A 27,891-nucleotide genomic window follows, 5' to 3' on the forward strand; every position below is an offset into this window, starting at 1 on the left:
CTGTACTTGAGCCTCATCTTTCCTTCCTTTCGTTCAAAAGGAAACATCACATTGTTTGTGTCCTTCAAATTGAATGGGCTTTCAGATATGATTTATTTTCAAACGCAATGCCCGTAAATGAGTATTGAGAAACTTTAGGACATTCAAGACATTCATGTCTGTTTCAACTTGATTGCAACGCATCATCAAGTCACGTGAAGCACCCCTTTTTCCACTTTAGTTCAATTTTCCAAATCGTATATTTACCCGATTGCTTCACTGTTCAGCCCAACAACAACAACAACACATCATCATCATCCGAAATCAATTTTGCTCACACAGCAGATGAAAGATCCGATGTTAAATCGCCTGCAACTGAAAGGGCGAGTCGGTGCGAAATGAGAAAAGTCAGCTGGCTCAACATACATTACATTTGCAGTTAGGCACAAAGTCAGCGAACTCACACTTTGACCGTCCTGTCAGGATCTCGCTCGTTAAGGCGTACCCGATGGTGTTGAAAAAAAAGACCTCTTGAAAGCTACAACGCGAAGCTTTACAGATATGATTTTTTTCACCATCGCTGGCTCCCACGGTCACCTTTCAAACCAAGCTCGCCTTGCCTTCTTCTACTTGTTCCCATTTTTTTCCACCCCCTCCAATCAGCTCCCCTCGAGTTTCAACAGCTACAATAAAATCCACACGTTTACATGATTAATAAATTACACGTCGACGCACGCGCGCACACATCCACAAACAAGAGGGGGAAGTTTGGACGTTGCTTGGCACATTCTCATGCTTCAGCGACCTCTTAACAATCGAAACAACAACAACGACGAGACACAGTTCAAAACAGGTCTTCTCACACCGATAGTTCAGTCTGGCGGCTTCGGCGTGACCACGAGATGACGTCATCTGTTTAACAGGAGCTGGAACAAAGCATCCTCGCATACGGATAATAATAAACATTAGATTCATAATTTCATCTGTATATACTGTATCTTTATATGCTGGTACCGGGTATTCACAGTGACTCTAAAATAACATTACAAGAGAAAATTTGTACACTAAGAGCATTGAGAGTCTGAGTGGGTGTTTTGGAGAAAAAAAGGAAAAAAAAGCAACGGATGGAAGGATCTTGATTCCTGGTGGAACGCTCGAAGAGCTGCCTGGGCGTTAGTTGGCACTGAGGAGCAGCAATCAGTCTCTTTTGAAACACACACCTCGATAGCGGTGTGCACACACACACACACACACATACAAAAAGTGAGGTAAAGTAGAGGGAAGAGCACTGGCAGGATAACTCAAATCCAATGTGTGCCTCTGTCCGGTGCTGATTTGACTTTTTTTTTAAAAAAAGTGCAAGGAAGATTCCAGAAAACAAAACAGAAATCAGGTTGGGAAGATTTCCTCTCACCGCTACCACTCATAAGCCAGCCAGCCGGTATGTTCGATGCAATATTCGGACTATTGTTGTGTGAAATGGTGTTTCCATGACACCTAAAAGCTATACAAGCTGCCGTTTGGCTTGGCGAAGGCCAGTAGGAGGAGAACCTCCACAGCGTGGCCGCTACAACATTAGAGCGAGGTTAGAGGAAAACAAGTCATGGAAGGAAACGCTTCTTTCCTGCCATTGTGAGTCTTCAAGGGAACCCCGTTTTTTTTCCAGTGCGCGTACACCGTCAACACATCTTGTTTTTCCCCCTCGTGTGCATTCATCGAGGGATTATTAGGACCATCCCTTCCTAAAACGTGAGTACAGTACGACTAAGAAGAAAGAGATTGGCGTGATGCAACCTTTTCCTTGTCATTTTTTTAAAACGCCGTCTTTTAAGACCTTCCTAGAATGTAACACAACTCTTCACATTTAAGTGGTGCACACACACACAAACACATACGCACACACGATTCTCTAAGCTGAATGTGTACACTTTTGGTCAATTTTCACATCAACATGCCGCTCTCAGTCGTCCTGACTTAAAATGGAAGTGCTGATCAACCCAGCTTGTCAAGTATTTGGAGTAAAGTACAGTAGAAGATGCGCACACATGCGACACACACGCACACACACAAACACACACACGCGCAGTGAGATCACTCAGGCAGAGCACACTTAACAGCAGCCAGAAGTACACACTTGTCAGGGAATGTCATTACTTTTAGGAGTCTATTTGCATCCACCTTCACCACCAGGGAGTGGGGGGGGGGGGGTTCTAGTAGTTTATGGAGGATGTGCATGCCATGTTCGGAGGCCGAGCGCCCACATGACATCGTTCAGCTGATTGTTGTCGTGCCGGAGGAGCAGTTAAGAGGCGGCGGAGGCGGCGGGCTAACAGGGTTTGTTGACGTTGCACAGAAGCTCGGTGACTTTGATGAGGCGCGCCACCGTGCTCTGCGACTCTTCCTGCAGCCGCTGGTTGTTCTGCCGCAGGCTCTGCACCTCGGCCTGCAGCATTGCCTTGTCCTCCTTCTCCTGGAAGACACGGGCACACAAACAAAAACAAGAGGCCGTCTCTCAGATCGCTGCGTGTGGCAGGAACGGAAAGGGAGGGGAGGTGGAATGACATCGCTCGACAACCCGAAATGGTGCTGAAACACAGAGGCAAAAAAAAAAAAAACAGCCAGTGTTGCCATCTTCACTGCTACTTAGTTTCAATTGGGTTGCAAACACGTGGAACATTTCCAGTCAACCTTGACAAAAACTTCTGTAGGGGAATATTCATTTGGACAAATTAAACACTTTTAATCAGCGGCAGAGTGAGAAATTTTTCAGTGAGGTGGCCAAAGTGATGCACAGGCGCGCACGTAGCCTCACAACCGAGGTCGTTGGATCAGCCTTGGCTATGCAGGCAACATGGTTGACAAGGCGTTGTTGATCATACCATCCACAGGCAGGGTTTTATGAATTAAAATGTACACATACACCAACCTTGCCCAATTTTAAAAGTTGCTTTTTAAATTAAATTTAAATTTGTTCCTGCTCGTCTCAAGAGTGTGCTGGGCTAAATATTAACGCACTGTTCAAACCACCTTCATTTGCTGTCAATGCTTCCATCAAAATTGCTTCAATCAATGTGAAAGTCACCCATAAAATTCGTCAAAATTGAAAAGAGTCACAGTTGCTGTCCCAGTCAAGAAATTTTATAAATAACTTTCCATATAAATTATAGGGAGGAATAAAAGTTTTGTACACACACGCACACACAAAGAGTAGACACGAATTCTGTACAGTCATTGACAATTCTCAATGCAAGGCAACTCTGTGTTCAAAGTATTTTTGTCAAGCAGCAGTTTGCTGAACGAAAAAAAAAAAGAAAAAAGTCCATCGTAAATATTCTGGCCCAACACGTAACAATTTTTCACACCATTTTCGACATGAACACAACATGGAATAGGTCTCAACCGAGCGTAAAAGCACATTTTACAGTACTAGTGCAAAAGAAAAACAAACAAACAAACAAAAAAAAGACAACAGTGTTTGTATTTAACCTCTGCGCCGAGTCGGCTTCGTCTCGACAGCAAAGGTTGTTTGTTGCATTGCCTTGTGAGGCCTTGACCGTGTAAACAAGACACAAAAAACACCCGCCTCGAAACCCGACAACTTCAAAACGTTTGTCCCCGCCCGCTGACCCTCCTTGTGCAATTCAGTGGAAACACTAACAGCCAACACGAAAATCAGAGCACCTTTTGCAGGTCATCCTGCAGCTTCTTCAGCGTGGCCTCCAGCTGTGACACTTTCTCCTCCAGGTGGCCTGGAGAGTCACTGCGGCACATACAAGCGGCGACACGTTACAAACGAGTGACGTTATGAATGACTCGGCATCAGTACAGTGCACCGGTCTCCCGAATATATTTGTGGGAAAAAAAAAGGAAAAATGCCAGTGTGCATATTTGATTGCCCGTGTGTGACGCCGCATTGGTTTGCGCTAGCATGTTTTTTTTTTTTTTGGACCCACCTCTCCCTTGTGTTCATCTTGCCATCCGTCTCACCTCCCGATGGGTCTCCAGCTTTCCGATCTGTGACAAGAGACATGTTTGATTGCATCAAACCCAATGCGGGGTCCATCATTTAGTTTTTACAGCGTTTCTTCTCAAGAGGGGTCACATGCGAGCCCGGAGCCTAAGCCAGCGGACGAGGGGTGAGAAGTGGGGCAGAACCCGGACCGGTCACCAGTAAATCGGAGGGCGGCAATTCACAAAGAATTTATTCATCTTCCGAGCCGCTTGATCCTCACAAGGGTCGCGGGGGGTGCTGGAGCCTATCCCAGCTGTCTTCGGGCAGTAGGGGGGGGACACCCTGAATCGGTTGCCAGCCAATCGCAGGGCACACAGAGACGAACAACCATTCGCACTCACACTCACACCTACAATACAATACAATACAATACATGCTGATTTATATAGCGCTTTAGGGACAATTTAGAGCGTCCAATCAGCCTGCCACGCATGTTTTTGGAATGTGGGAGGAAACCGGAGCACCCGGAGAAAACCCACGCAGGCCCGGGGAGAACATGCAAACTCCACACAGGGAGGCCGGAGCTGGAATCGAACCCGGTACCTCTGCACTGTGAAGCCGACGTGCTAACCACTGGACTACCGGGCCGCCCCCACAAAGAATTTAGAATCTTGAATTTGACAACAGGGATGTTTTTCGACTGTGGGCAGAAGGGTGGTGACTGAGAGAACCTCTACAAAGAACACCAGGCACAGCGTCTGCAAAATTACGGGGACTATTAACATTCCGCCTACAATGAATGGCAATGTACACAAGAAATGAATCGAGCACCGGCGCGATTTGTTAACCTTCGTGTGGTCTGCGCATTTTGTCAACTGCTCTTCCTTTTTATCATTGGTGTCCGAAGATGGCTGCCATTGACTTTGAATCAAAGCAGCGCAACGCACCGGCGCAGTTCACTTTGGGGGAAGAAGCGATCGTTCATGATAAACTGACTGCATGTTAGCATTTAATCAGAGGGCAACAAAGCAAAGTTATAAATGTGATTGAACAGAATTATTTTGGTGTATACATATTTATAGGTGTACCTAATGTTCTGGCTGGTGAATATGTGTGTGAATGCCTGAACGCATTTGGCCTTTCCTTCATTTTTTTCCTCCTCACGATCAGTGATCATGGTGATGTCATTAGTTCGCCTCCTGCCGATTATTTGACATTCCCATCATTGCACGGTGAAACGGTTGCTCACCCTCGCGTGACAGAGCCTCCAGGATGCTGCGGCAGGCCGTGGCCAGGTCAGCGATGGACTGCCACTCTTCTTCGGTCGAATCCGTTGTCTCCGAGAGAACTGAGAGCAAGGATTTAAGATCAGTAGAGCCGCAGCGTGAAACGCGTCTTAATAAAATGCATCTGGGCCAGGAGGACACTGCGACAGCACTTTTTAGAGACGCTCACATTTTGAAATAAAAAAAAGTAGGGGTTTTTTTGGGGGTGCGGGGGGCGCAGGGGAGGAAGGGCCACCAGGTGGCGCTGCTGTTTTAGCTGAACTGCTCGATGCTTCTGCAGATGTTTTAGCGCAGTCTAGACTGAATGTAGGGCATTTTAATTTTTTTTTACATTAGTGTGAATGCGAAATGAAGATTTTAATCATAAAGTACACTACTGAGAATTATTATATACAGTATAGCTGTCAAAACAAAATCATTTGCCACAACTGGCACACTTGTGATTCTACAAAAGGCAAAAAAATAATAATAATAATGAAAAAAAAGAAAAACAAATCCACAGTTTTATTGATGGCCCCCACACATATGATCATAAATCTGCCGACTGGGTGTCCACTCATGGCTGTTAAATGGTGAGGTTGATAGTCTCAGCGGAGGCACGGCAGATGGCATTAGGAGTGTGTCTTGAACTAAAACTCCACCCCTCCCACCACCCATCTGTCCTCCTTTTTATCCCAGCCCTGGCAGGGGGTGGCAGCAGAGCGAGGGCCGATATTAGATTAGCGGAAAAAGGGGGCAGGATGGACGGAAGGGTAGGAGGAAGGACAAAAGGCGATGCAGTGGGGAGCAGCGGGATGATGATGAAAAGAGCAGTTTAACACAGAAAGGATATGGAGGGGGGGCATGGGAGGCACAAATCGAGAAGAGATGGCTTGTAATTGTTTCATTTGGGAGCGGCTTTGTTTGAGCCCATGCTCGGGGACATTAAAAAAAAAAATCATCATAATAAAAAAATATAATCGTGTAGCTAATGTTGTGTGCGCGTGTGTGCATTCCATTTGTCAGCTTTTCAAGTCTTACTCTTGGTGATGGAGTTGTGAAGACTTAAGGCTCGCGAGTTCCTCTCGGCTCGGTCCACGCATGACAACCTGGAGGAGGAGAGAGACGATTCGCTCGCTGAAGCTTTGTCGTCACCCAAGGCCGCAATGAACTGTTGATCCAAGAAAAATACAATAAAATAAAGACAAAAGCAAGAGATAAAGGCAAAGGGACGGGACAGGACGGAGCAGAAATCGGTCATGCGTCCTTCTGTCTCACTCGTTGGTCACCTGTTGGTCCTCCGGGGCAAATTTGGGCTTGACCGCCAGTATCAGATCAGGCGTGGCATCTCTCAGCTCGCCGACATTCTTATAGATGTGGCGGTCCTCTTTCAAGGCCACATTGTCGTAAATGTGTCTGTTAAGCGAGATCGGTGTGGCATGGGGGGGGGGCAAGCACAAAAACAAATCCGGCTGTTAAAGCTTGGTGACATTCGTGTCCACCGCAGACGTCAGAGGTCATCAGAATTTGAAGCACTCCAACACATAATCGCCAGGATTGCGTTCTGGGAGCTGGTCTTGTCTGACTGCTGCTTTTTCCCTATCGCACTCTTAAAAAAAAAAAAAAAAAAAAAATATACAGATCGCAATGCATTTATTTTGTCGTGCGGGACTTTGAAAATCATTTGCAAGCGTACAAGTGCATGTTTCTGATAGTTTGGCGTCGTCGTTTCCATAAGACCAACCAGCATCAAGCCAATCTGTATCAAGCAATGTTGATTTGCCCGTCGACAACCGACAGCGAGTCATGTTTGCAACCCGAAGCAATTCTCTTGAGTGATGATTTCAAAGACTCACCCCTCACACGTGTCGCTGTAGGATGAATGCCTCTCTAAAGAGAAGCTGCGGGTGAGCTGCGAGCCCTCCTGGTCCCGGTTGGACGTTTGGTCCTGCAGGGAAGTGGCCCGTAACAAGGGTAGGCTCGGTGGCAGCAGTAGCGAGTCGGCGACACCTCTCTCGCTTGGCCCTTGATGCTCTTCCGCCCCGTCGCCTTCCACCTGGACCTCGGCCGCGTCCGCCTCGGTGATGCCGTCCCCCTTCGGCCGCTTGTCCGCTTCTTCGTCGTCTTCTTCTCGCTCGTCGAGCACCCAGGCCTCGCTGGACTGGTCCTCGCCGGGCTTACACTCCGCATCCTTGATGGCTTTCTGGTACAGCTCAGAGAAGCTCCTACAGAACACGGAGAACTCAAATCATTTGCAAAGTTGATATTTACAACACCCCCCCCCCCCCCCACCACCACCACCACCCGCATTCACTCTGCAGCTTCTCCCACCTGCGGGGTTTCCCGTTCTCATCCGGCGGGATGACGGTGATGTGGATTTTGTGCGCCGTGCGCAGCAGCCTGGTCCTCTCGTCCGCGCTGAGGTGGACCAGGGAGTGGCCGCACAGGCGCACCACGCGAGCCCACAGCTGTAGGCCGCCGCTCTCGGCGTAGCAGAAGCGCTGCAGATCCGTCACGAAGCCCTCCTCGTTCATCAGAAAGCCGGGCTGGCCCACGCCGTCACGTAGCGGCGTGACCTCCAGGGCCTCGCAACCCCGAGTGACTAACTGCGGTTGAGAGAAGTTTCACGGATCAATATTGCGCCATCCTATTGATGCCGTAAAACTTGAGTAACCACAAATGGTTCGGCGTCCGATAAAAAGCGCCGCAGAAATACGAACGTGATGATCACCCACCTCCAGCCTCTGCAGCACCTCTCTCAAATCCTCCGCCTGGCTCTCCATCACGCTAATGGACACCGACTCGCCGCGCTCGTAGAAGATGTCCAAGTGGGGCCCGCCTTCTTTGCTTTCGGCCACCGCCTTCCAGCCGATGACGTCCCTGCAGGAGCAGTTAAACACCACCCTGCGCGTGCACCTCTCGATGAGCACCACCGACTCGGCGGAGACGCCCAGCAGACAGGGCAGCTTGCGCTCTCCCGCCTCGCCGTCCTCCCCGCCGTCCGCCGTCACGGCCCACACCAGCGCCCCGGCGCTGTGCAGCTCCGCCCCCTTGGCGCCCTTCAGCTTGTCTTTGCGCTTGCCTCCCAGGGAGAGCAGCGGGAACTTGGTGGAGGAGTCGATGGGCGTGGTGGTCACGTAGTTTTCAGCCAAGTCCTTCAGGTATTCCTGTCGCGTGCGGGTGGCCATGGAGCGGAATTTTTCAGACTTCTCGGCGGCGTTCTCGGCGTTGACCGCCTTGGCCAGGAGGAAGTCTCTGAATGCCGGCGAGCGAGGGAACAGGGCGCCCTTAGGGAAGAGCGGGCCAAATAATGGCATGTCTTTCGAGCGCGTCACAGCCACCCTGAGAGGGAAGAAGAAAAAGAGAGTGAAGAGAGAGAGCCTTTAGTATTTGTCGGAGAGGTCTGTGTGCAAACATTACAAATATTTGGGGGCGGGGCTTGATATGGTGGTGCTCAACATGCTGCTAATGCTCAATTTTCCTTTGACACGTAGATACATTCATATATAGCTTTTTTTCTCTAGCTTTATTGACAATGGCAAAATATTACAGACGGTATTTGACCGAGCCAGTGCACCGTTGGATCTCATGATGTTGCGCAACGGGTGAGCGATTAACGTCTACTTGCTAACGGCGATCATAGAGTGCAAATACAAGGCGTCTCGTCAGACCTGTAATAGGTGTTGTCTGTGCAGGGCTCGTGAACCTGTACAATGATGAAGACGTGTTGGAAGTGGGAGCGGATGGACTTTGGCGTGAAGGGCAACGCGCCGGGCTCCTGGAACACGATGGTGACAATGTCGTTGCCGATGTGGCGTTTCCTCAGCAGCTTAAAAAAAAAGAGAGAGAGAGAGAGAGAAATGGGGATGGATGGACAAACACGACACACGTACACAAAGCCAACAAATAATCCAAATGCAATCACTTTGACTTTTTCAGGAAATGCTGCGACTTTTCAACTCGCCACTTCAAAATCAATCGTTCAATTTAGAAAACACTCAACTCCTAAGATTGGACATTGCTGCAGACCAAAAAAAAAAAAAAAGATCCACTCTCATATTCATCTTTTTGACGACAAACCCAAATAATATCTTCAGCAAAATAATCAAGAAACTGACAAAAATGAAAGTTGAAGCCCACTCTCTGCATTTAAACAATCCGGCCTGCAAACGCCCACGTGCATGTCCATTTTGTGCATTAATGTCTTAATCGCCACATTGCGCACAGATCTGACAAATTCCGAGCAGCGAGGCGAGTCTCAATCCGTTCCAGTCGTGCGAATGAAAAGGCGATTTATTTGAGGCTTCTTTCTTACAGAACGTGATCCGTGTCATGAGACTCTTTGCGCTCATTTAACTGTACCTGTTGAGTATTGTTGGCTGTGTAGGGCAGCATGGTGGACACATGGAACATAATCTCATAGTCCTGGTAGCGGGTGTAGAGGGAATGCGTCCCCGTGGAGTCGGCTGTGCAAAAAAAAAAAAAAAAACAGAAAAGAATGTCACGCAAAGAAGCCATAGTTCAGGTACAGATAACCAGCGGAGCTACTTTGCAGCCAGGAGTCAAATGAGGAGTTAAGTCGTCAAAAGATTACGCCGATGCCCTCCTGATAGCGGCTTTGTAAAAAATAAAAAAGGTGAGCTCTAGATATCGGAGTGTGGGCGAGTGTTTTTCGCTCACTCTTGTTGTCCAGCTGAGCTCGGTATTTCTCCCAGCCCTTCAGTCGCACGCGATCGCCCAGCAGATCCAAAAACTCCTCAAACGCCGGGCCGGAGCTCTCGTTGTTGTACATGTCCTCCTCGGAACTCTGGCCGGCTCGGCAGTACATGACGCCGACCTTGCGCTGGAAATTCAGCTAGCGTACGAGACACGAAAAGAGAGAAAGTCACTGGAATTTGCCTCACATCCAGCCATTGTAAATTTTGCCGGACTGTGACGGAATAGTTGAGAAAAGTGTGATTTGGCGCCGACACGGAAAAATTCGAGTGACGATTGGACTTGCGACTATTTCTCCAGACAAACAATTTGGGGTGTAAATTTCTCAACTTTTAGTAGATTACTTACCCATCATCAATGAATAAATTGAGGTTAGAAAAAAAAAAGAAGCCAACAATTCTAAATAGTTTTGTGTCGTGGGAATCTTACCCCCTGTTCGTCCAACTTCAGCAAGGTATCGCGGACCTTGGGGGAGTTTGAAGCCAAGCGGAGGCAGTGCAGGTTGAGTTCGGGCATGATGAACTCCAGCAGCCGCTTGGGAGACAAACCTCGAGGGGTGGTGTGGCGGGCGGCCGAGGGAACGGACTCTTCCAAGATGGACCCTCGCAGAGTCTTCATCTGAGGAGAGAGAGAGTTCAATCGAAGACAAAAAAAGGTCCCGCCAAGTTCTCGTGCAAGCGAGTTTGACGTTTACCTCCGTGGTGCGAAAGATGATTCGGTAATTGTACTGAGCGCCGCTGGTGCCTTCCTTTTCCTCCCTGCGGAAACTGATGGCCACCGGCCCGAGGCGATCGTCCATGCCAAAGAAATTCTGATGGTCTGGAAAGAACAACGGGCGCACGCGTGAGCACTGACTGGCCACATCATTAGGTACACCCGCGCAATCTAAAAAGAAACGCGCGATCGATTCGTCAAATCTCCATTCTTGTGGGTTATAGCCGGAGAGAAGAACTTCTCGTTGTTCGAGGGTGCCAATAAGTGACCGCAAAGTGTTGATGTATCGAACATCTTCCCGCTACTTCTTACCTTTCATGTAGAAATATTTGCGATAATAATGCGCCCCCAGATCCGCGTGTTCTATAAAATAGTTGCTTTTGCCCTGCTGCTGGACGTGACTTTCTCTGGGCTCCTCCAGGACCGAGGCCGCATCGTTGGGGGTTCGCGGGCTCAGCCACAGCCCCCGCCTGGCCTGCGATCGTCCCAGGCCCACCTGCTCCTCTCCGCCCGTCTCGTTTCGGAAGTGGGGGCAGCTGAGCAGGAGCTCGTTGTCGTTGCCGTCGCCCTCATCCAGCAGCAGCGACTGCTCGGGGTCGTCCGCGCCGCCGTTGCCCGCGCCGCCCGGGGCGGGCGAGGAGGGCGCGCCGTGGGCGAGGGGCCGCATCTGGGAGGCGGCGGAGGCCCCGGAGGTGATATTCTTTTTGCGTCCGATGCTGTCGCGGTTGCTGGCCACCTCGGTGAGGTCAAACAGGATGCTCTGAACGTCATAATGGGCAAAGTTCCTCACCCAAGCGCCGCCCCCGATGTTATCATGAGGACCGGGTTGAGGGATTTGAGGGGGCGCGGGTTTGGATTTCTTACTGAGACCTTCGGGCTTGGGGGGCTTTGCAGGCTTTGGGGAGTCCCCCGCGGCAGAAGACAAGTTTCTGAAGAAGCCGTCGGGTTCCGGTAGGTTGCCTTGGAGTCCTAAGAGCAGGAAGGGGTCTTTGAAGCGGAGCGCGTTTGGGCTAAGGGGCCCTCGGTTCGCATCCTGGATTTGAGTCTGTCTCTCCAGGGAGGAGAGACTTCCATATTCTCTGTGGAGCAGCACCCCAGAGTCCCCCTGCACCCCCACACCCGCCTTCTCCCCGACCGCCCGCGTAGCTTTCCCTCCGGCCTTCCCGCCAGAGTCCAAGTCTCCCAAAGTCACGTCGCTGTTGCTCCTCTGCATGATGTGGCCCCGGCCCGCCGCGCGCAGAGTCAGGCCCGCCCGGCTCGGGGTCAGGTTGTCTCCGTCGGACCCGTCTCCATCCCTCCTGGGTGGCCACTCCACCACGCCCGCCTCCCGTTTGGGATCAAAGTTGACGGCGGCGACGGGCGGCCGCACGTTCTGCCGCCGAAACTTGCGAACGAATAGGTCGTCGGACTGCATGCTGTCAGGGCGAAGACCTCCGATCCAATGATGTAATCCCCCAGGATGATGCAGATGCGACGCTTGGAAGACGAAGCTCCACTCAGCCAAAGCGACGCCTCAAGTCCTGCTTCAAAACACTTGAAATGGCCTCAAGTGCGCACACACGGTAGCTCTGGCGCGTCAATGAACGATGAGGCCCGGGGCGCTGAGAATGCGGCAAAGGCTCAGCGAGTTTTGGGAGCGATCCGGGAGTTGCTTCCTGCAGACCGAGGTGGACCATCACTGTGGCCTGAGTCTTCTTCCTCTTAGACAAGGCCCTGTCCGCACCCCCGACATGGCATCCACTGATTCTTCAGCGCCTACAAAGAAGGAAGACCGCTTGAATATATTTTTTTTTTACCTCGGATGAGACAAGATGAAGGTCACAGCAACGTAGTCGTTTTTAAGGAAACGCAAAATATATTTTGATTCACTGGAAGCCTGGCAACATACAATAGAAGAACACCGTCTTTCACATTTGATCCCACACAAGATGCGCAGGTCAGATTCATGCTACTGCACTACGATGCATCTACAGACATAATATTTCAGCCGCGGTAAATGCGATCTCTTTTGAAGTCCTCAGATAACAACTGAAATTGTTTTTTTTTTTGTTTTTGTTTTAAGACTGATTACATGAAACCTATTTTTGGTCCTCTGTTTTCTCCCGCGTCCGTCTGCGTTGGACCACATTGACGTCAATCAGCAAAAGCTGAAAGCTGTCGGCGCTCATCGTAACGCGAGGCTTCTTCCTGTTGAGGCTTATTCACATGCTATGCAGGCTCTCGCGCTTGCATCTTGAAGAGCAGGTGCAGCAGTGTATACACACACACACACACACACACACACACATACTGGCCTGGTTAAAAGAGATATAACGGAAGCTTTCGATTTTGCAAAGACGCATTTACAAAACAACAAAATACAGAAGTTGGCTAAGGTGTCACAATCGGCAGTTTCAGTCGTGCGACGAGCTACGCTAATGCGCCGCGACTGCCGAGGTGTTCCCATGGGTGCCTGCTGACTGCACATTGTGTGTCCGGTCCATGTGGACTGTTGATTCACATCGTCTGACTCAGTGTTTCGGGGACCCGCAGCTTTGTGTTCTGGGACTCTTCCGTGATTAGTAATGCGGGTGTGGGATACTTGCTTTTTCGTGTGGGCATGGGCAGCTGCGATAGGCTTTGGCACACCCTAATCATGACAAAAGCAAGTGAAAATGGAAGGATGATGGACGAGAAGGCCTTTGATTAGGTTTTAAGTTCTGGCAGAGCATGGCTGACACAGAAATAACGATGGGCCAAATACAAGATTTTGGTGCGGCGGGACAAGCAAAAAATGCGGGTGTCTGTCTCTTGGGAGTCCAGAACATCGAAACCAACGAGTGAGGTCAGTGGTGCTAAATCTATTTGAGCTCAAGTGCGTGTAGAACACAGTTCCAATCAAAAGTCGGTCCAAAAACCGTCAGGTTTTTCGTGTCGTTCCAACAAGCCGAAGCACAGCGGCTGGCTCTCCACCACCACCACAAAGCTACCTTGAAAGTGCCTTTGATACAGAACATATGCCCACGTTTCTTAAGACCCCACAACTCATCCCATAAATCAGCCCTTGTTTCCATGACAACGTGTCCCATGCCAAGTCTAAATGTGGTATGCTGTCCGAGAGGCCTCGGTGATGACGCCACCTCGCCCTCCCTGGTTGAAATGAGCCCTCTGTCTATTCAAATGACCAAAATAGATGAAACTTCCATATTGAATTTCACATCGATGCTTTGGGGGGGGGGGGGGGGGGCGGCAGGATATGCTTGGAGCAAAATCTTGAGCTTTTTTTGTTTGATTTGTTTTGTTTCCTTCCAGAACGTACACTGGATGCGTTAAAATTATTCTTATTATCAAACAGCAATCTTACCCTGCAAAAAAAAAAAAAATCCCTGAAGATCATTAGCAGCGTAATGTTTCCCCGAGATACGTGCCAGTGAGCAGTGCTGCGCGAGTCTGGCTTTAAGCATGCCCGAATATAAACGGATCAATGAATGATAGCAGCAACGGCTGAGTGGCAATAAAAAAATAACTTCAAGACATTATGGGAATAAACAGTAAATGCATTTTGAAAGGCTCTCAAGGCCAACAAGCTACAAGTGGCGCCTTCTCCCGTCTGCGTCTTCGAACGATGTATGCAATGTGGCGACAGCTACAATTACCACGGATGTTATTGTCGTATGCCCATATTTTTATTACACTAATAATTGGCGACTTCACTTTCCGGTTTACCGCCTGGGAAGAAATTGCTGCAGCCGATGCGGTCATTAGCGAACGTCACTTTCCAGTGTGCGGTCATGATGAAGTCAAATAGCAGCGCAGTGGCTTTACCTCCTCTGCAGCGAGTGCGGCGGATGACGGGAACGGATCGCGACCCCCCCATCTCACGTCATCTGAGCCGCAAGTCTACAGCCAGATCAAGATCAAGTCCACTCGATGCATTTCAAATTAACCAGAGGAGGAAGTGCACTCTCACAACTTCTTGATTTTGCTGCTTCATTAGGAACATCTGCACACGCTAACGCCATCCAAAACAAAAGCATCACACTTTTTTTTTTCACTGTAAGGTCACCACTATGTAACCCACTGAGCAACTACTGCTTTCATCCTAATGAGCAAGCCGGTGGAAACAGTCTTCAAATGGCGTCGCTCTAAAACCAAACTAATAAATTTGGACCCCTCTGGCAAAAAGGAACCATCTTCCCGAATCCATTGACACATTGCAATCATGAACACCACGCACAACATCAACTTGAGAACATTCTATCCAGGATGATAATAGCATTTGGTAGAGCGCTGTAAGATGAACAGTCCCAGTGCGTGAATCTCAATAATAGATGCAAAAAGCAAAAACACCACCTCAACGCTTCGGCTCACATGTCGATCAGAGCAAGGCAAAAAAAAAAAAAAAAATCTAAATCAAAAACCCTGTGAAAAAGGGCAGACGTGGAAACCATTTTGGGGAAGTCGTTGTCGCTTGACATATTGTGCACACCGCAAACATGCGTCCTGTGAAACAGGAAGAGATGACTGACATTTGAACCTAGAAAGGATGAGTGTCATTGTCACCATTTGGACTGAACACTTGCACGACTTGAGCGGCGGGGCCATCGCGATCCAATCGGTTTACTCTCGAGGCAAAGCCGTGAAGATCAGCTTCAAGACTGATCGGGTCAGTGTCCTCAAACCGAGGGTACTTCTTGTCAAGCTGCCCAAAAGTCCAAATTCCATGGTAGTAAAAAGCTGCCACATTAGTTTGTCAGTTGAAAAGAAAAAAGGGACTGATCGCAATAAATCTAAAAGCAACGCGCTTTATTGATCGGTTGCAACAAGGTCACGGAGATCCAGTTGCATCTCTGCATTGCTGCTTCACCTTTTGACACTGGCCCGGTGTGCTGCTTGATGCTTTCGGGTAAAGTAAAAGTGTATTCAAGTGATGGTCTGGTGGTCAAATCCAGTCCGCCTCCCTCCCTTCACAAAGCCCCACCCTATTGGAATCACACTGCGGACAGTGAACTGGACCCCTTCCAAACGCTGTTCAGTCGATTGCCCTGCACTACTCTCTCTTTTTCTGTCATGCCTTGGAGAGTATGTCTCCTGTCTACTGTTTTGCATCAACACTTTGTAAGAGTACGGTCAGACATATAAACACCGAAATCCCATCACACCGGAGGTGGAAAAATTTAAAGTAACGCAAAACTTTACAAAGGTAACCCAAATCCTGGTATAGTGCGTGCTTCTCATTTTGGATAATTTGGTGGGGTTTTTTGTTTGTTTTTTTTAAGATATGCGTCTCATTGGGTGAAGGAAGAATCATTAAATTGCAGTGGATCTGGATAAAAGTGAAGATAAATACAGCATTTTATTTTGGTCACTTGAGGCAAACACGCCACTAGAATCATAAATGGCACCTCCTGGCCGCCATTATCCTCCAGAAACCAGGAAGTAACCTGCTGACGAACAAACATCAGGCTCCACATTTGCGTTAGCTTGTTGTTAACAGTTTAGCCTTGTTGGAGGCCTGCCATCTGTTGAGTGCGGGGTTATTGACTCCTTTCTAAAACAACACAAACAATTTTGCATGGCATTGTATGCCTTGTCACTGCTTTGTGATTGTGACTCTAAAAGTCAGGTCATAAGTTTCACCTTTAAATTTACAAATGCTTTAAACGATACAACTGTGGCAAAATGCAGCTACGGCGTACAACTGAGATGTATCAAACTGACAGATGTTTTATTTTATCTCTATTCGACAAAGCAGAAATCACCTACAGCAGTGGTCTACAACCATTTTGCGTCAATTTAGCTAGCTAGATAGCTATCTATCTTTCTATCTAGCTAGCTAGCTAGGTAGAAGGATATCTACCAAGCTAGCTATCAAGCTAAAGCTAGCTATCCATCTAGGGAATTAGAGCAGCTACATGACCAGCCAACCTCTTGCATCAGTTATCACAGAGAAGGAAGCAAGGTAAAAGAAACTCTTTGTATGGTACTGTGGATATTAATAACCAAGTTCCTCTTTAAAAACAAAGGAAAAAAAGCCCATGCTGAAAGCGTTGCTGAGTAGAAGCAAAGCTATTGTTTCCAACGTGGCCTTCATGCTGCAGTGAAAAGAACGCACCTCTATTGTTTGATATGTATTTGCCATGACATCAACATGGCGCGCTGGCACAAGCGCTACCACTTCCTGTGTATCTGAAAATATACTTTGTGGCAAACTGCGCGTGTGTTATTCGGAGTCTCAGTGTGAAACGGTGTGATGTGTACGAGTGTAGCGACGCTATGAAATGGTGTCCATGGATGTGGTACACTGTACATCGTGGTGATAGGAAGAGCAGCTGTCCCTCTGCTACGGTGGAATGGGGCTTGGCTGACGGGCAAAAAAAGATGGAAAGAAACGAAGCCTCGACTTCATCTATTATGCTGATTTTGAAAACAGTCCTTTTCTCATCATGCAGAGGAAAAGCACTCTCTGGCTTCAACGCTGTTCTTCTGCCCCATCCACTTCCCGGAGGAAGACACGCTGGCCGACTTTGCTTCCTCCTTGTTTACGCTCATAAAATGACAACGGCTTAGAGTGTTCGTTTGTGTGAGGAAATCAATGTGTTTACTCTCAATGTGAGTTGGGACTGACTAACTGCTTTGTTTTCGCCGTGACTAGGTATTTTTTATTCCTCCCGCAAAGGGGAAATTCAGGACTTCTTGTCCATTATGAAAGCGGAGGGCTCAAACGGCTGTCATTATTTGAAGAAACCGAATTCTTTGCCTCGGTGACTCTTTGTTGACTTTGACGGGCGGTAGCGCCTCCCCACTGCTTTCGGCAAAGAAATGTTGACAATAGTGTGGTGATGGACACACTATCCTTTCTTGAACTCAAATTAAAAACACGTCTATAAAACATTTTTTAAAATTGCAATTAAACTACATTCACTTTGAAACTGAAGTGTGAATGTTGGGAAGAAATCAAGTGAGGTCTATGACAGGATGCCGACGCAAATATTCTGTCTGGTAGAAAACTCCGAACCAATGATTTGCCTCTGCTATTAAAACGATGACTTTGGTGCACTGTATCTTCTGTGCAAATGCAGACAATTAAGAATCTTCCCAGTGGCTTAAAATTATTCAGCAGCTGTACAGCTTCTGACCTACATATAGCATGAGCTGGCACGCCAACAATGGAGCTGCGCAAAATCGGCTCATCTATGAAAATATTCCACGACGACGTGACCGTGCCCCCCCCCCTACCCCCCCCTCACGCGGTCATCACTTTTAGGAGTGGTTTTGAAATGACTTTCAGCACAAAATGTGAAGAAGTCCCTCCTTTGCGAATGATCGCTCGCATGTTTGTTTGGCGCAGCGGTTTCACCGCTTTCTAAGTGACATCTTTGCATGGGAGAGAGCCAAGCGGCTGCCCAAACGAGGCCCCTGCGCATAAGGCTGACAATCTATTATTCTTACCCCAAAAAAAAAAAAAAAAAAGTATTTTTACACCGGTCTCCGGGCAGGATGTTTTGTGCCCTTTAGATTTGCAGCTATTTGCAGGTGGTTCTGTGCTCTCTTTCAATGGCTCTGAATGGCCTTGAGTGCACTCCTCCCCGTGTAATGGCAACTTGAACAATGAGAAGGACTGCCACTGCACGGCCTAATGGCCTAACGTATGTATGCGGGCGGGACAATATCGAGAGGGACTTTGTAACTACAGACAACGGGCTCTCAGAATCTTTTCATTTTTTTTTTTTTAAATACGAAGAGGTATTTACATCAGAGTAAACATACGGCTTCCGTGTGTCACCTGTGTTCATTTGAAAGTTAAATATCAAGGTTTGTGGAGGGAGTGGACGTTTCTTCCATTTTGAATGCTTGAGGCCGCAATTTGGCAGTAATTTAATACCCGGTCATGCAAAACGCGGCATATTAAAAAGGTTGCTTTGCAGGTTTACTATTGCGGTTGTAGTTTGAAGTGCAGTGCACTGCATTATACTGACAGCGGTTTACGAATATTGGGCTAATTTAACACGGCTGCAAAAAAACAATGAAGCACGCGCGAGCTGCGTGTTAAAAGACAATCCGCACCTCGAGTTGCTCGTGCGTTCCTTTCTATCGCAGACGAGTGCAACGTTGCTGATTAATGACCGCAAACTATTCGTGCCGTTTGAGTCGGCACGGTGATAATAGGACGAACCATTCGAGCTCAAGTTTATTTCCCCCGAGTGCGACTCGCTTTTACTGCATATTTGCAGCTAGGAGGCGTCGCCTATGCTCATCGCGGAGCGCGGCGATATTTGCAAAACAATAACGGATGCTAATGATTGTCGGCACAACTTTAAATAACCCTCGACGGATGCCTTTAGGGAGTTTAAGCACCGAAATGAAGTCCCCGGGTTGACCTCGGATAAGCCATGCAACTTTCTGAGCCAACATGAAAGAACGCAGACTGCAATCAATTAAAAACCCCCAACATAACTCATCCCATCTTAAATTGAAGTGACGACATTTTCAACGGTCCACTTCCGCATCAATTTGAGACCAGAGCGAGCGTTGCATTCGTCTTTTTCACCTTTGGCGAGTCCTTCCATCATCACGGGTCAAAACGGCATTTTGCGGCTTAAAACGTTCATGTCCACCACAATGAATAGCATGGAGCGCGGTGGGAGGAGGTGGGGCGGGGGGCATAGAGAGTGCCGCTCAATGTAAATTAAATGCCCCGTCCTTTGAGTGGCCCGGCTTATGTAAGTGACTGCTGCTGCTGCTGCTGCTGTTGTGTCTCTATCACTGCATGCTAGCTCCTCCATCCCTGCATCTTTCCTCCCTACAGCATCTATCTAAAAGTCCCAAATCTCTCTCTCTCTCACACACACACACACACCACCATCCTCCTGCACTCTTTAATTTAGCATGGTGCTAGTGTGTGTGTGTGTGTGGTGGGGGTGGGGGTGTGTACCTGACTCCAGCATTCCTCATTCTCCGTGCCACCTTGAAAACAACACCCCGATTCATTTCACCGTCATTGTCTTTGCACCTCACATGCGATGATATCGCCACATCACCTCTGATGAGCACAAAAAAAAAAATAAAAAATAAGCTTGTATGCCGAAGGTGGCAGCTCATTGGTCTACTTGGATTTGTCTTTCAAAATAAGGATTCGGACCCAAATCCCACTGCTCTTTTTGTCCATGCACGTTCCCCCGCCTCTATCTGCCGCACCACCACAAGGCTTTTTGCACTGACTCCTTGACTGTGTCATCGTGCTGCTTTTTTTTTTAAAGACAATTGGGCCTCACAATAGCGAGAAAGGAGAGATGGGGGGTAGGGAGGGGGGGCAGTGATGAAATGCGACAAAGGTGGCAAAACTGGGTTGAATCCTTCAATGTTGTGCAGTGATGACACACAAGGTGGTTGTAGGGTGCTGGGGGGAGGGAGGCTGAAGCGGGGAGGGAGGTGGAGGGTGGGGGGGTGCATCTTAGCTCACTCCAACACCTCACAGTTAATACTGACAACACAACAACAAACGGAGGGACAAAAGATGTGATGACACGAGGCATTATTTCGTCCCCTCTCGGCTCATACATTGTCTGGTGACTCGATTGTGCGCATGCCTCCACACAGCCGACTTGTGCGGTGCGCACCTCCAAACGCGCGCGCCCATCACGGTCAGAAAGAGGACACGGCCAAAGGCTGGACGTTGACGAAAGAAAGAAAGAAAAGGCTCTTACCTCCAACATTTCAGCTCCGCTCCACCCGGTCGCGTTTCATCCTCTTCCTCTCGGCCGACTCCCTCCCCTTCTCTCCCCATGGCAGCATTTTTCTGCTATCTGTCTCCACGCTGGGGCTGGCTCACCTCCTGCACCTCCTCCACTTTGCTTAGTTCCTCCTGTCTGCTGCTCTCTTCCTCTGTCCCAAAATAAAGAAGAGAAGAAAAAAAAATACCACAGCAAACAATAACACACACTTCCCAATTTGTCTGCCTCTTTTCTGTTCGCTAAGTCAAGAGGCAGGTTGATGTGTGCTGTCCTCCTCCCTCCCTCTCGGGCTGATTCGATTCCATTCACATCACACTAAAGCCAACCCCCTCTTTCTCCTCCTCCCTCTCGCTCCCTCAACACGCACACACATACACGTGCACAAACACACAGCTTAGCCCCAGTCTCCTCCCCCATTCTGGTCTCCTTGACAGAGAGAGAGAGAGACAGCAGCGGTCAGCTGGACCCCCCACCCCCACCCCCTTTCCAAAATTTAAAAAAAAACAGCTCTTAAACGGAAATGCACGATTTGTGAGATGTGCATATATTGAAATGAAGGAAGCGTCACTTTAAAGTGATAGCGTGCACACGCACCGAGGTGGCACGGTGATGTAATGTTGGCACATCCCGCAGCCGGCAGAGCTGCTTATTTATGCAACGATTCATTCCGACACGTTATTAACACGTCACTTAAATCTTGACAGGCTCCACTGAAATTGTTTGAATACATGCTTGCGGATTTGCGAGCAGGATTATTTCACCTTTATAATCGTCGGGGTGGGAAGAAGCCGTCACCCTTTGAGAAGTAGGTCTTTCGCTTTTAGGAACCAATGCGAGGATCAAGATAAAGATGCGGATTCAAGCTTAAAAAAAAAAGTTCAAGTTTCTTAGACATTATGATAATTAAATAGCGTCATCATCATCAGCATCAGTGGTTATGAAGGTGCTGATCTGCGTGCACAAGGGCCCATTCTCGTTTTCTGTGACATTTCTGGACAGACTAGATAAAGGCTTGAAAAAGGGGCAGAGTTGAAAATAGTGTGCGTGTGTGTGTGAGAATGAGACCGTTTGTTTGGAGCTACCTCTGTGTACTCCCCAAACGAAGGGGCTGACATCATTACAAACAATCAACCCGCTTGAGGGCAATGAGAGCACTGGGTCCGGACGACATCTTTTCTTGGCATCCAAATTTGTAGCGGCATCTTACCTAAAAAAATAATACATCAAAATGTAAAAACTAACACCTGTCAAGTTTAAAATTAAGCATTTCATGATTATATTGGGGTGGGGGTGTAATCAGTGTCCAATACCAACCCCCTTCTCTCCTTTAATTACTGAACGCGGTCCCACCCTGGACAGACCATATGGCTGTTGTGTGTTGGAAGGTCAGCAACGATGGTCAAGCACAGCGTGCGGGGGTTAAAGGAGGTTGGGGTTTGGGAGGGGAGTATGTGGGAGGCTGTGTTGTAGGGCCGTGAGTGTCATGAACAGATAAGAAACTTTTTTTTTTTTAATGAAAACACAGGCATGTGTTGATAGGAGCCAAAAAGTTCGGAAACATTCATACTGCAGTGTGGGTTGGATCTCAACAGGGAACAAACACGCAAATAAGGAATATTTAATCATAATCTTTACTATTGTTGGTTTAGCGACAAACTACATTAAAGACACATAGAGTGGATCCACAAAGTCTACACACCCCTGTTCAAACGCCAGATGTTTGTGACATTGAAAAATGAGCCCAAGATTAGTGAGTCATTTTAAGACTGTTTTCCCCAGCTTTACCCGAGGAAAGGTGAAGGCAATTATGAAAATTTCCAAATAACTGTCAGTGAGGAAAAGTCACAGCCTACTCGAACATTTGAACTTTCTCAGTCACATGTTGGCATGTGATCGCTTCATTCTGAAGAGTAACATCTTTACAATCGGGTGAGCATCCTTGTCTCATTTATCTCAGTTTACCCGAGTGAGTTGGACAGTTTGTAGGTCACAATTATGGTGGGAAAAGGTTTGATATGAATTATCTTGGTCTCATCTTTTATTACCAAATCTGACATTTGAACACGGAAGTGTAGTGTCAATCACAATTGAGGAGGGCCTTTGTGTTTCCATTCAGTTCTTGGATTGATTAGATTATGAGAATTCAAATGAGTGTTTTATCCTGAGATATTAATAGCCAATAGTTTAAAATAAAATGGTTGATTACATACTAATCCTGGACGGATCTCAAAAGAATCAGAATATAATCTATCATCACATGTCTGAAATGAGAGATAAAATGTACCCACCCTTCAAATGATCAGAAGCTTCTGCCGAGGCCCAAAAAAAAAAACGACGCGAGTCTCAGCTCTCCAGAGGTATTCTTATTAAAGGAACACTTCAAACCTTCAAAGCGATATGGTGTTATTTAATTGGATAAAGATAATGTCGAACTGCGAACGAAACGTTAATTTGGTTTCAGACAACAGGGTCTTTGCTAACCACGAATTCACTCGAGGAAATTATGACACCAAAATACAAATTAGACGAAAATCTATAATTCTAAGTGATGAGTCGGGTGACTTTTACCTGTTCGCTGGTGTTGAATTTGACTCCAATGTTCCACTTAAAAGTCACGCAAACCGCATTTTGTATCGTTAGTACTTTGGCCAACATTCAAACACGCAATGCCAAGTACCATACTGCCACCTGCGAGCGATTAACCAATACACGACGCTGAAATCAACACTCCAGTGCCAGTACTGCCACCTGGTGGTCACTTGTCACATTGCGATTCCAAACAACGTGACTGATTTCATTTATTCTGCATAAATATCACGCAAACTCAACAATTTAAATGACGACGTATTTCATTTTTTTTCTTTCACAGACATCGAAATGAAAACAACTTTCAAAAATAGGAAATTCAGTTTAAAATGGCAAAAGACGTGACTTTCAACCAGACTTTCGTTTCCATCCTTCAACTGTGCTCCACTTGGATAGACAGGACTCAAATTATTTCAAGAGTAAAACGCCACATCGTTTCTGACACGCATAAAGGACGCACATAAAGCAACATCTCACGTCTTCTCCTAGTGTGCAGTATGTTAAAAAAACAAAACAAATAGACAACTGTACACCAAATGTACATGAATCTTTTAACAGTTCAACATGGCTTGTATGTTAGGTATACAATCAAATCCGGTATGGAGTCCCAAAACATGGAAGTGACTTATTTCATTGGATATTGAACACGGGAAAAGATGGAAATCACCAGCATTGGGGATGCATAAAACTCAATCTAATCTGGTTTTACAGTAATTGAGACATCTGATTTTGATGACAGTGGTGCCTTAAAATTCTGAAAACTACCAGTAATTCTTCTTTCAGTGTTTCATAGCATTTTCGACCCATCTGACGTTTGGTGACTCCGATCATGAAGTCAGTGTAACAAATTTCATTACCAACACGAGGGATCGTTGAGCGGCATCAGAATTATCACTAAAACACATGAATATCATTAAAAGAACAATTATGCTACACCACACGAGGTGTAGAGGCGATTTGGGCCCTAAACAAATAGAAAAGTTCTGAAAAGCTCTCGAGATTTTTGTTCATGAACTCTGGTTTTCTTGGCAACAAACACAGGAGAAACAACAATAATGTAACTGTTGTATTTTCAACAAATGAGCCTCATGAGAAGGACGAATATTCAACTGATTAAAACGTTTCATTTTGGAAGGGGTTTGGTGGGGGCAATGTGGATGTCTCTACTGAAATCCACTCTGGGGGTTTCTATAATACCCCCACATGAGATGTTGCGCATGTTCGCAATTTGCCCAACACTATTTTCTCGACCTTTCAAAAATTGCACAGATTTTGGTGAAGTCGATCATGTACCCAACAGAGGGAGTGTTGTTAAGTTTTGCTGATGTCATTGTTCAAATAGACTCTTCTAGAGTCCCAATATACAATATTGAACAGATATTCACAATAAAAGCTGACGCAGGTTTTTTTTTTCAGCTCGTGCCGGGTTGGAGAGAGAAAAAAAAAAGCTTCTGGATTGTGAAACCATTGTGATTCCAGCTTGACGTCTGCTGTCCAAATGGTCCGAGGAGGCGTCACCACTTGCCCCTCTTGCTCCAGTCCTTGGGCGTGAAATGAAGACATTTTGGATCGATGCGCGTGTGTCTCTTCTGCATGGCTCTTTCGTGTCCATCCACGATGTCTTCGGACAGCGTCAAGATGTACTGGCCCTTCATTAGAAGGGAGAAAAATACAACAAAAAGGAGTCACTTAATAGTCTGCATAGAAAAATAGGGACCAAACTGGACAGGCTGAGAAATTACATCATCGAGAAGGGGGAGCACAAAAGCCGAAAGATTTGCAGTTGGTGAAAACGTTCACCTCAATAAAGGCACAAAGTCAGGACAGGAATGCGTTTGCAGTTGAAAAACCAAAAGTGATTTCGGAATTTTCAATTATGTTATGGCCATTTGCAATGCTCCACGATTTTAAAAAGCCAACTGGAAAGAACCCCAAATTTTAAGATGACGGCTTTCAACTATTTACACGGTCCTTCCTGCAAAAATCGATTGATCACTCACCTTATAATAGTTGATCAGGTTGAGGTACTGCAGGGTTGAAATGACATCTTCTTTCTTGACACTTGTGATCTCACTGATCTCACTGAGGGGAGACAAAAGAGCCACCTGTGAAACGTGTCCTCGACAACATGAACCACATTCGATCGCTCATTTACTTGATGGTGATCTGTGGCCTCTCGCCATTGTCCGGTTTAAGGTCCATGAGAATCTCGAGGATGGTCTGCGACCAATAGGAGCGATAAGACAACAGGCCGAGGTCCGAGAGCGGCTTCTCGGGCGTGCCCGTCTTTCCTTCCACCTTGGACAGCTCGTAACCTGAAAGACAAGACGATGAGGTGAGCGATGATGTGAGCGATAAGGATCGCGGGACCGTCAACCCACTCCATGTGCACTCACTAAACTCGATGAGTAGCTTCCCGTAACCTCTTCGCTGATAAGGAGGCAACGTCAGGATACAGGCCACGTTATAATCCTCAGTTGACTCTTTTTCCTGAAAAATCAAAGCGGAAATAATATTAGGACCTCGTCCATGCAGTTGCAACGGGGAGGGGGGGGGGGGGGGGCAACAGACGTGTACCTTGGAGAAGTATCCCACGATATGGAAGCCTTTGGAGTCGTACTCCGTCATCACATAGAAGAGGAAAGGGTCCGTGTCATAGTAGAGCGTTTTGTGGTCCAGGAAACACTTTGCAAGTAAACACAGGTTCTGGGAATAATTCTTTAGCCACCCCCGCAAAAAAAAAAAGAGATTTAATGAATCAGCAGCAATGCCAAAGCCAGAAACACAGTTGAGGGGAAGAAAATGAAACGTCCAAACTAACTTTGTTTTTTCTGCCATCAATCTCAAAGAACGAGATGGTTCCTTTGCGGTAGATCTCGTTGCCTGGAGGATGTCTGAGGTTACATTTTGTCTATTCAAAGACAGAAGGAACAAAAATCAGGCTAACTAGCAGGGGGGGGGGGCGACCATTTTTGTAAAGAGGTCTCTGTTTACCAAATGTCTCTGAAGACACTTGAGACTTTTGAGGTACTTGAGGCAGAATTCACAGAGGTAGAGGATGGGCAGCGACGTAAGTTCCTGCGGGTACGGGGAAAAGTACCACGGCTTCAGCCTGTGACGCCCCAGTTCTATACACTCAATGTTTTTCATTCGGGTGACGATGTCGTCGTGGCTGCGGTCCGACACCAGACTGCCTGTCATGCGGGGTGCAGACGGGATGCCATCGGAACTGTCCTGTGAATCCTGGGAACATTAAAAAACAACAACAACAACATTAAAACCAAGCATGTCTGGTTTTAGGAGAACCCCCCCCAAAAAAAAAGAAATCAAAAGATGATTGATCAAATGAAACATTGAGGTTTGGATTTCTTTTGAGCAACATGTAGAATCACAGTGGTTGTACATGTCACCAGAAAGACTAGATTTGGCCCCCCAATGGGGCGCAGCACGATTTGGCAGCAATACACAACTTTCAATAACAGGAAATCAAACAGACCTCTGGTGGTGGTAGAAAGACACTGGCACTTTGAGGCTTGTTATACTGCAAAACCTTTATCATCTAGCAGAGAGAGACACACACAAACACACGGGCTTTTGCAAACTAAAAAGGGGAATGTAATGAATTGAATTTGACACGCTCAACATTTGGGTTACTCGGGCGGATTGGAGATCAGTTTGCCAATCTGGCAGACTCGGAGCGGGTCTGCCTTGCGGTTGGCGAGTCAAGGAGGCTAAAAAGAGATGAGCTCATCTCAGGGTTTACCAGAATACAATTTCAGCTTGTTTGGGAGAACGATTATTACGATCGCAGCGAAGCTTCATCCGGGAACGCCAAACCAATGGTCAAACAAACCCAAGAACTGATTCACAGAAGAAACCGGAAAAATGGGACAACCAAATGCAAAAAAAGAGCAGTTCGTCCAAACTAATTGGACCCGCTGGGAGTTTCTCAAATATATGCAGAGGACTATTTTTTATTTGTACTTGAGTCATAGTATCCTGCAGTACCGGTAACTCTTTCTCTGAAGCAATTTTGGGCTACTCTGCCCATCTCTGTACGCATGTAGAAAAATGATCCGGAGAGGCGCACCGTGTGACCAAATTCTCAATCAATCCTCAATTAAATCATTCAAGTACAGCTATTATCTTCCATCAGTGCTGAAAGCGGCATTTTCGTTTTCACAGTTGTACCTTCAACTGAGAAACAGTAAAAAAAAACATTTAAAAACATCTGTTGATCACTGCTTCACTAATAAAAAATGAACAAATGCTTGCTTAAGCTGTCCAAGATAAGGTGAAACGTTAAAGAGACAACCAACATGTGACCGGAGTGGTAGTAAACTGTGAAAATTTGAATCACACTCAAATTCCATACCTCATCGGTGGGTCCGCAATTAGCTTTCCTCTTCCTCCCGGGCTGAGAGGGGATAAGCCTTCGAGCAGTGCCATTCTTCAGAAAGAACAAAAGGTGTGATGCAAAGGACGACTTGAAAAGCGCACACGAGGCGGATTTCAGCATTACTGTCGTGAGGGAAGAAATCTGCTCGTGGTCTTCTCGGCTCTTGAAGACGTTGGTCTCTCTCGCGGCGGGGAAAACGGCCGCCGGAGAAGCCTCGGTGGAAGTTGGCAGGGAGGGCACCGGGGGGGCCGGCGGCACCTGCGGCACCAGGGGGACCGGCTCCACTTTCCTCTTCTGCAGTGAACAAAAATCGTTACGACACGCTGCTTCGTTCAAGATCGGCTGCAATGTGCGTTTTTGGCAAAACGGCCGGCGACTCAATGAGACGTCGCCCCCTTTTGGTTGGCATCAAGGAGTACAACCTGCAGCTTATGTGGGCTGAGAATGAGTCCGACTCATGGCCACAGCTTATTCAGTCAAGTAGCTGAATTTGTTTTGGTTGTCTTTGGGTTCAATGGAAATTGCGCCTGATTTAAATCTGGTGTTAAGATACGTCAAGCACGGGGC

At 47.2% G+C, this 27,891-nt stretch overlaps 2 protein-coding genes and 1 long non-coding RNA gene across 11 annotated transcripts in view; 1 reads left to right on the forward strand and 2 right to left on the reverse strand.

The window, feature by feature from the left end:
• Positions 1-51: 51 nt before the first annotated feature.
• On the reverse strand, positions 52-23,054 carry zmp:0000001168 (signal-induced proliferation-associated 1-like protein 2). Of its 6 annotated transcripts, XM_052047516.1 has the most exons (20): positions 22,908-23,054; positions 22,628-22,724; positions 21,422-21,546; positions 21,101-21,202; positions 20,313-20,490; positions 10,939-12,381; positions 10,607-10,731; positions 10,342-10,530; positions 9,877-10,051; positions 9,559-9,662; positions 8,868-9,025; positions 7,932-8,538; positions 7,528-7,802; positions 7,053-7,421; positions 6,486-6,612; positions 6,238-6,367; positions 5,181-5,279; positions 3,933-3,993; positions 3,661-3,739; positions 52-2,565 (listed from the first exon to the last, which is right to left on the reverse strand). In XM_052047516.1, exons 6-20 carry the CDS (start codon positions 12,038-12,040, stop codon positions 2,251-2,253), a joined length of 3,915 nt encoding a protein of 1,304 aa, XP_051903476.1. In that variant the 5' UTR covers positions 12,041-12,381; positions 20,313-20,490; positions 21,101-21,202; positions 21,422-21,546; positions 22,628-22,724; positions 22,908-23,054; the 3' UTR covers positions 52-2,250. The 6 variants fall into 6 exon arrangements, with proteins under 6 accessions (XP_051903476.1, XP_051903475.1, XP_051903480.1 ...); XM_052047515.1 differs by lacking the exon at positions 21,101-21,202; XM_052047520.1 differs by lacking the exon at positions 21,101-21,202 and having other exon boundaries at positions 52-2,449; positions 22,908-23,053.
• LOC127588703 (uncharacterized) lies at positions 22,057-24,437 on the forward strand. Its single transcript, XR_007959163.1, has 2 exons — positions 22,057-22,268; positions 24,342-24,437. It is a non-coding gene; the product is annotated as an uncharacterized LOC127588703 (long non-coding RNA).
• LOC127588699 (histone acetyltransferase KAT5) overlaps positions 23,118-27,891 on the reverse strand; it is a 7,995-nt gene continuing 3,221 nt past the window's right edge. For 2 of the 4 annotated variants that reach the window (XM_052047524.1, XM_052047522.1), the window contains 10 exons: positions 27,448-27,618; positions 27,301-27,375; positions 26,422-26,484; positions 25,920-26,168; positions 25,747-25,836; positions 25,503-25,643; positions 25,322-25,415; positions 25,081-25,240; positions 24,926-25,007; positions 23,118-24,574 (listed from right to left, as the gene is read on the reverse strand). In XM_052047524.1, coding sequence (XP_051903484.1) covers positions 24,440-24,574; positions 24,926-25,007; positions 25,081-25,240; positions 25,322-25,415; positions 25,503-25,643; positions 25,747-25,836; positions 25,920-26,168; positions 26,422-26,484; positions 27,301-27,375; positions 27,448-27,618 — 1,260 coding nt within the window. In that variant the 3' untranslated portion in view covers positions 23,118-24,439. The remainder of the gene's footprint in view (positions 24,575-24,925; positions 25,008-25,080; positions 25,241-25,321; positions 25,416-25,502; positions 25,644-25,746; positions 25,837-25,919; positions 26,169-26,421; positions 26,485-27,300; positions 27,376-27,447; positions 27,619-27,891) is intronic. The other 2 variants (XM_052047525.1, XM_052047523.1) reach the window with 1 other exon arrangement.

Source organism: Hippocampus zosterae, chromosome 16 (genome assembly GCF_025434085.1).
Source record: "Hippocampus zosterae strain Florida chromosome 16, ASM2543408v3, whole genome shotgun sequence".
NCBI lineage: Eukaryota > Metazoa > Chordata > Actinopteri > Syngnathiformes > Syngnathidae > Hippocampus > Hippocampus zosterae.

Bases quoted from the DNA above. Each gene is read 5' to 3' on its own strand.
- zmp:0000001168 (XM_052047518.1), bottom strand. From the start codon at position 12,040: ATGCAGTCCGACGACCTATTCGTTCGCAAGTTTCGGCGGCAGAACGTG. The intron at 10,531-10,606 runs GTAAACGTCAAA...CTCTCTCCTCAG, and splicing joins TCATCTTTCGCACCACGGAG to ATGAAGACTCTGCGAGGGTC. The intron at 3,994-5,180 runs GTGAGCAACCGT...CTCTTGTCACAG, and splicing joins GGAGGCTCTGTCACGCGAGG to ATCGGAAAGCTGGAGACCCA.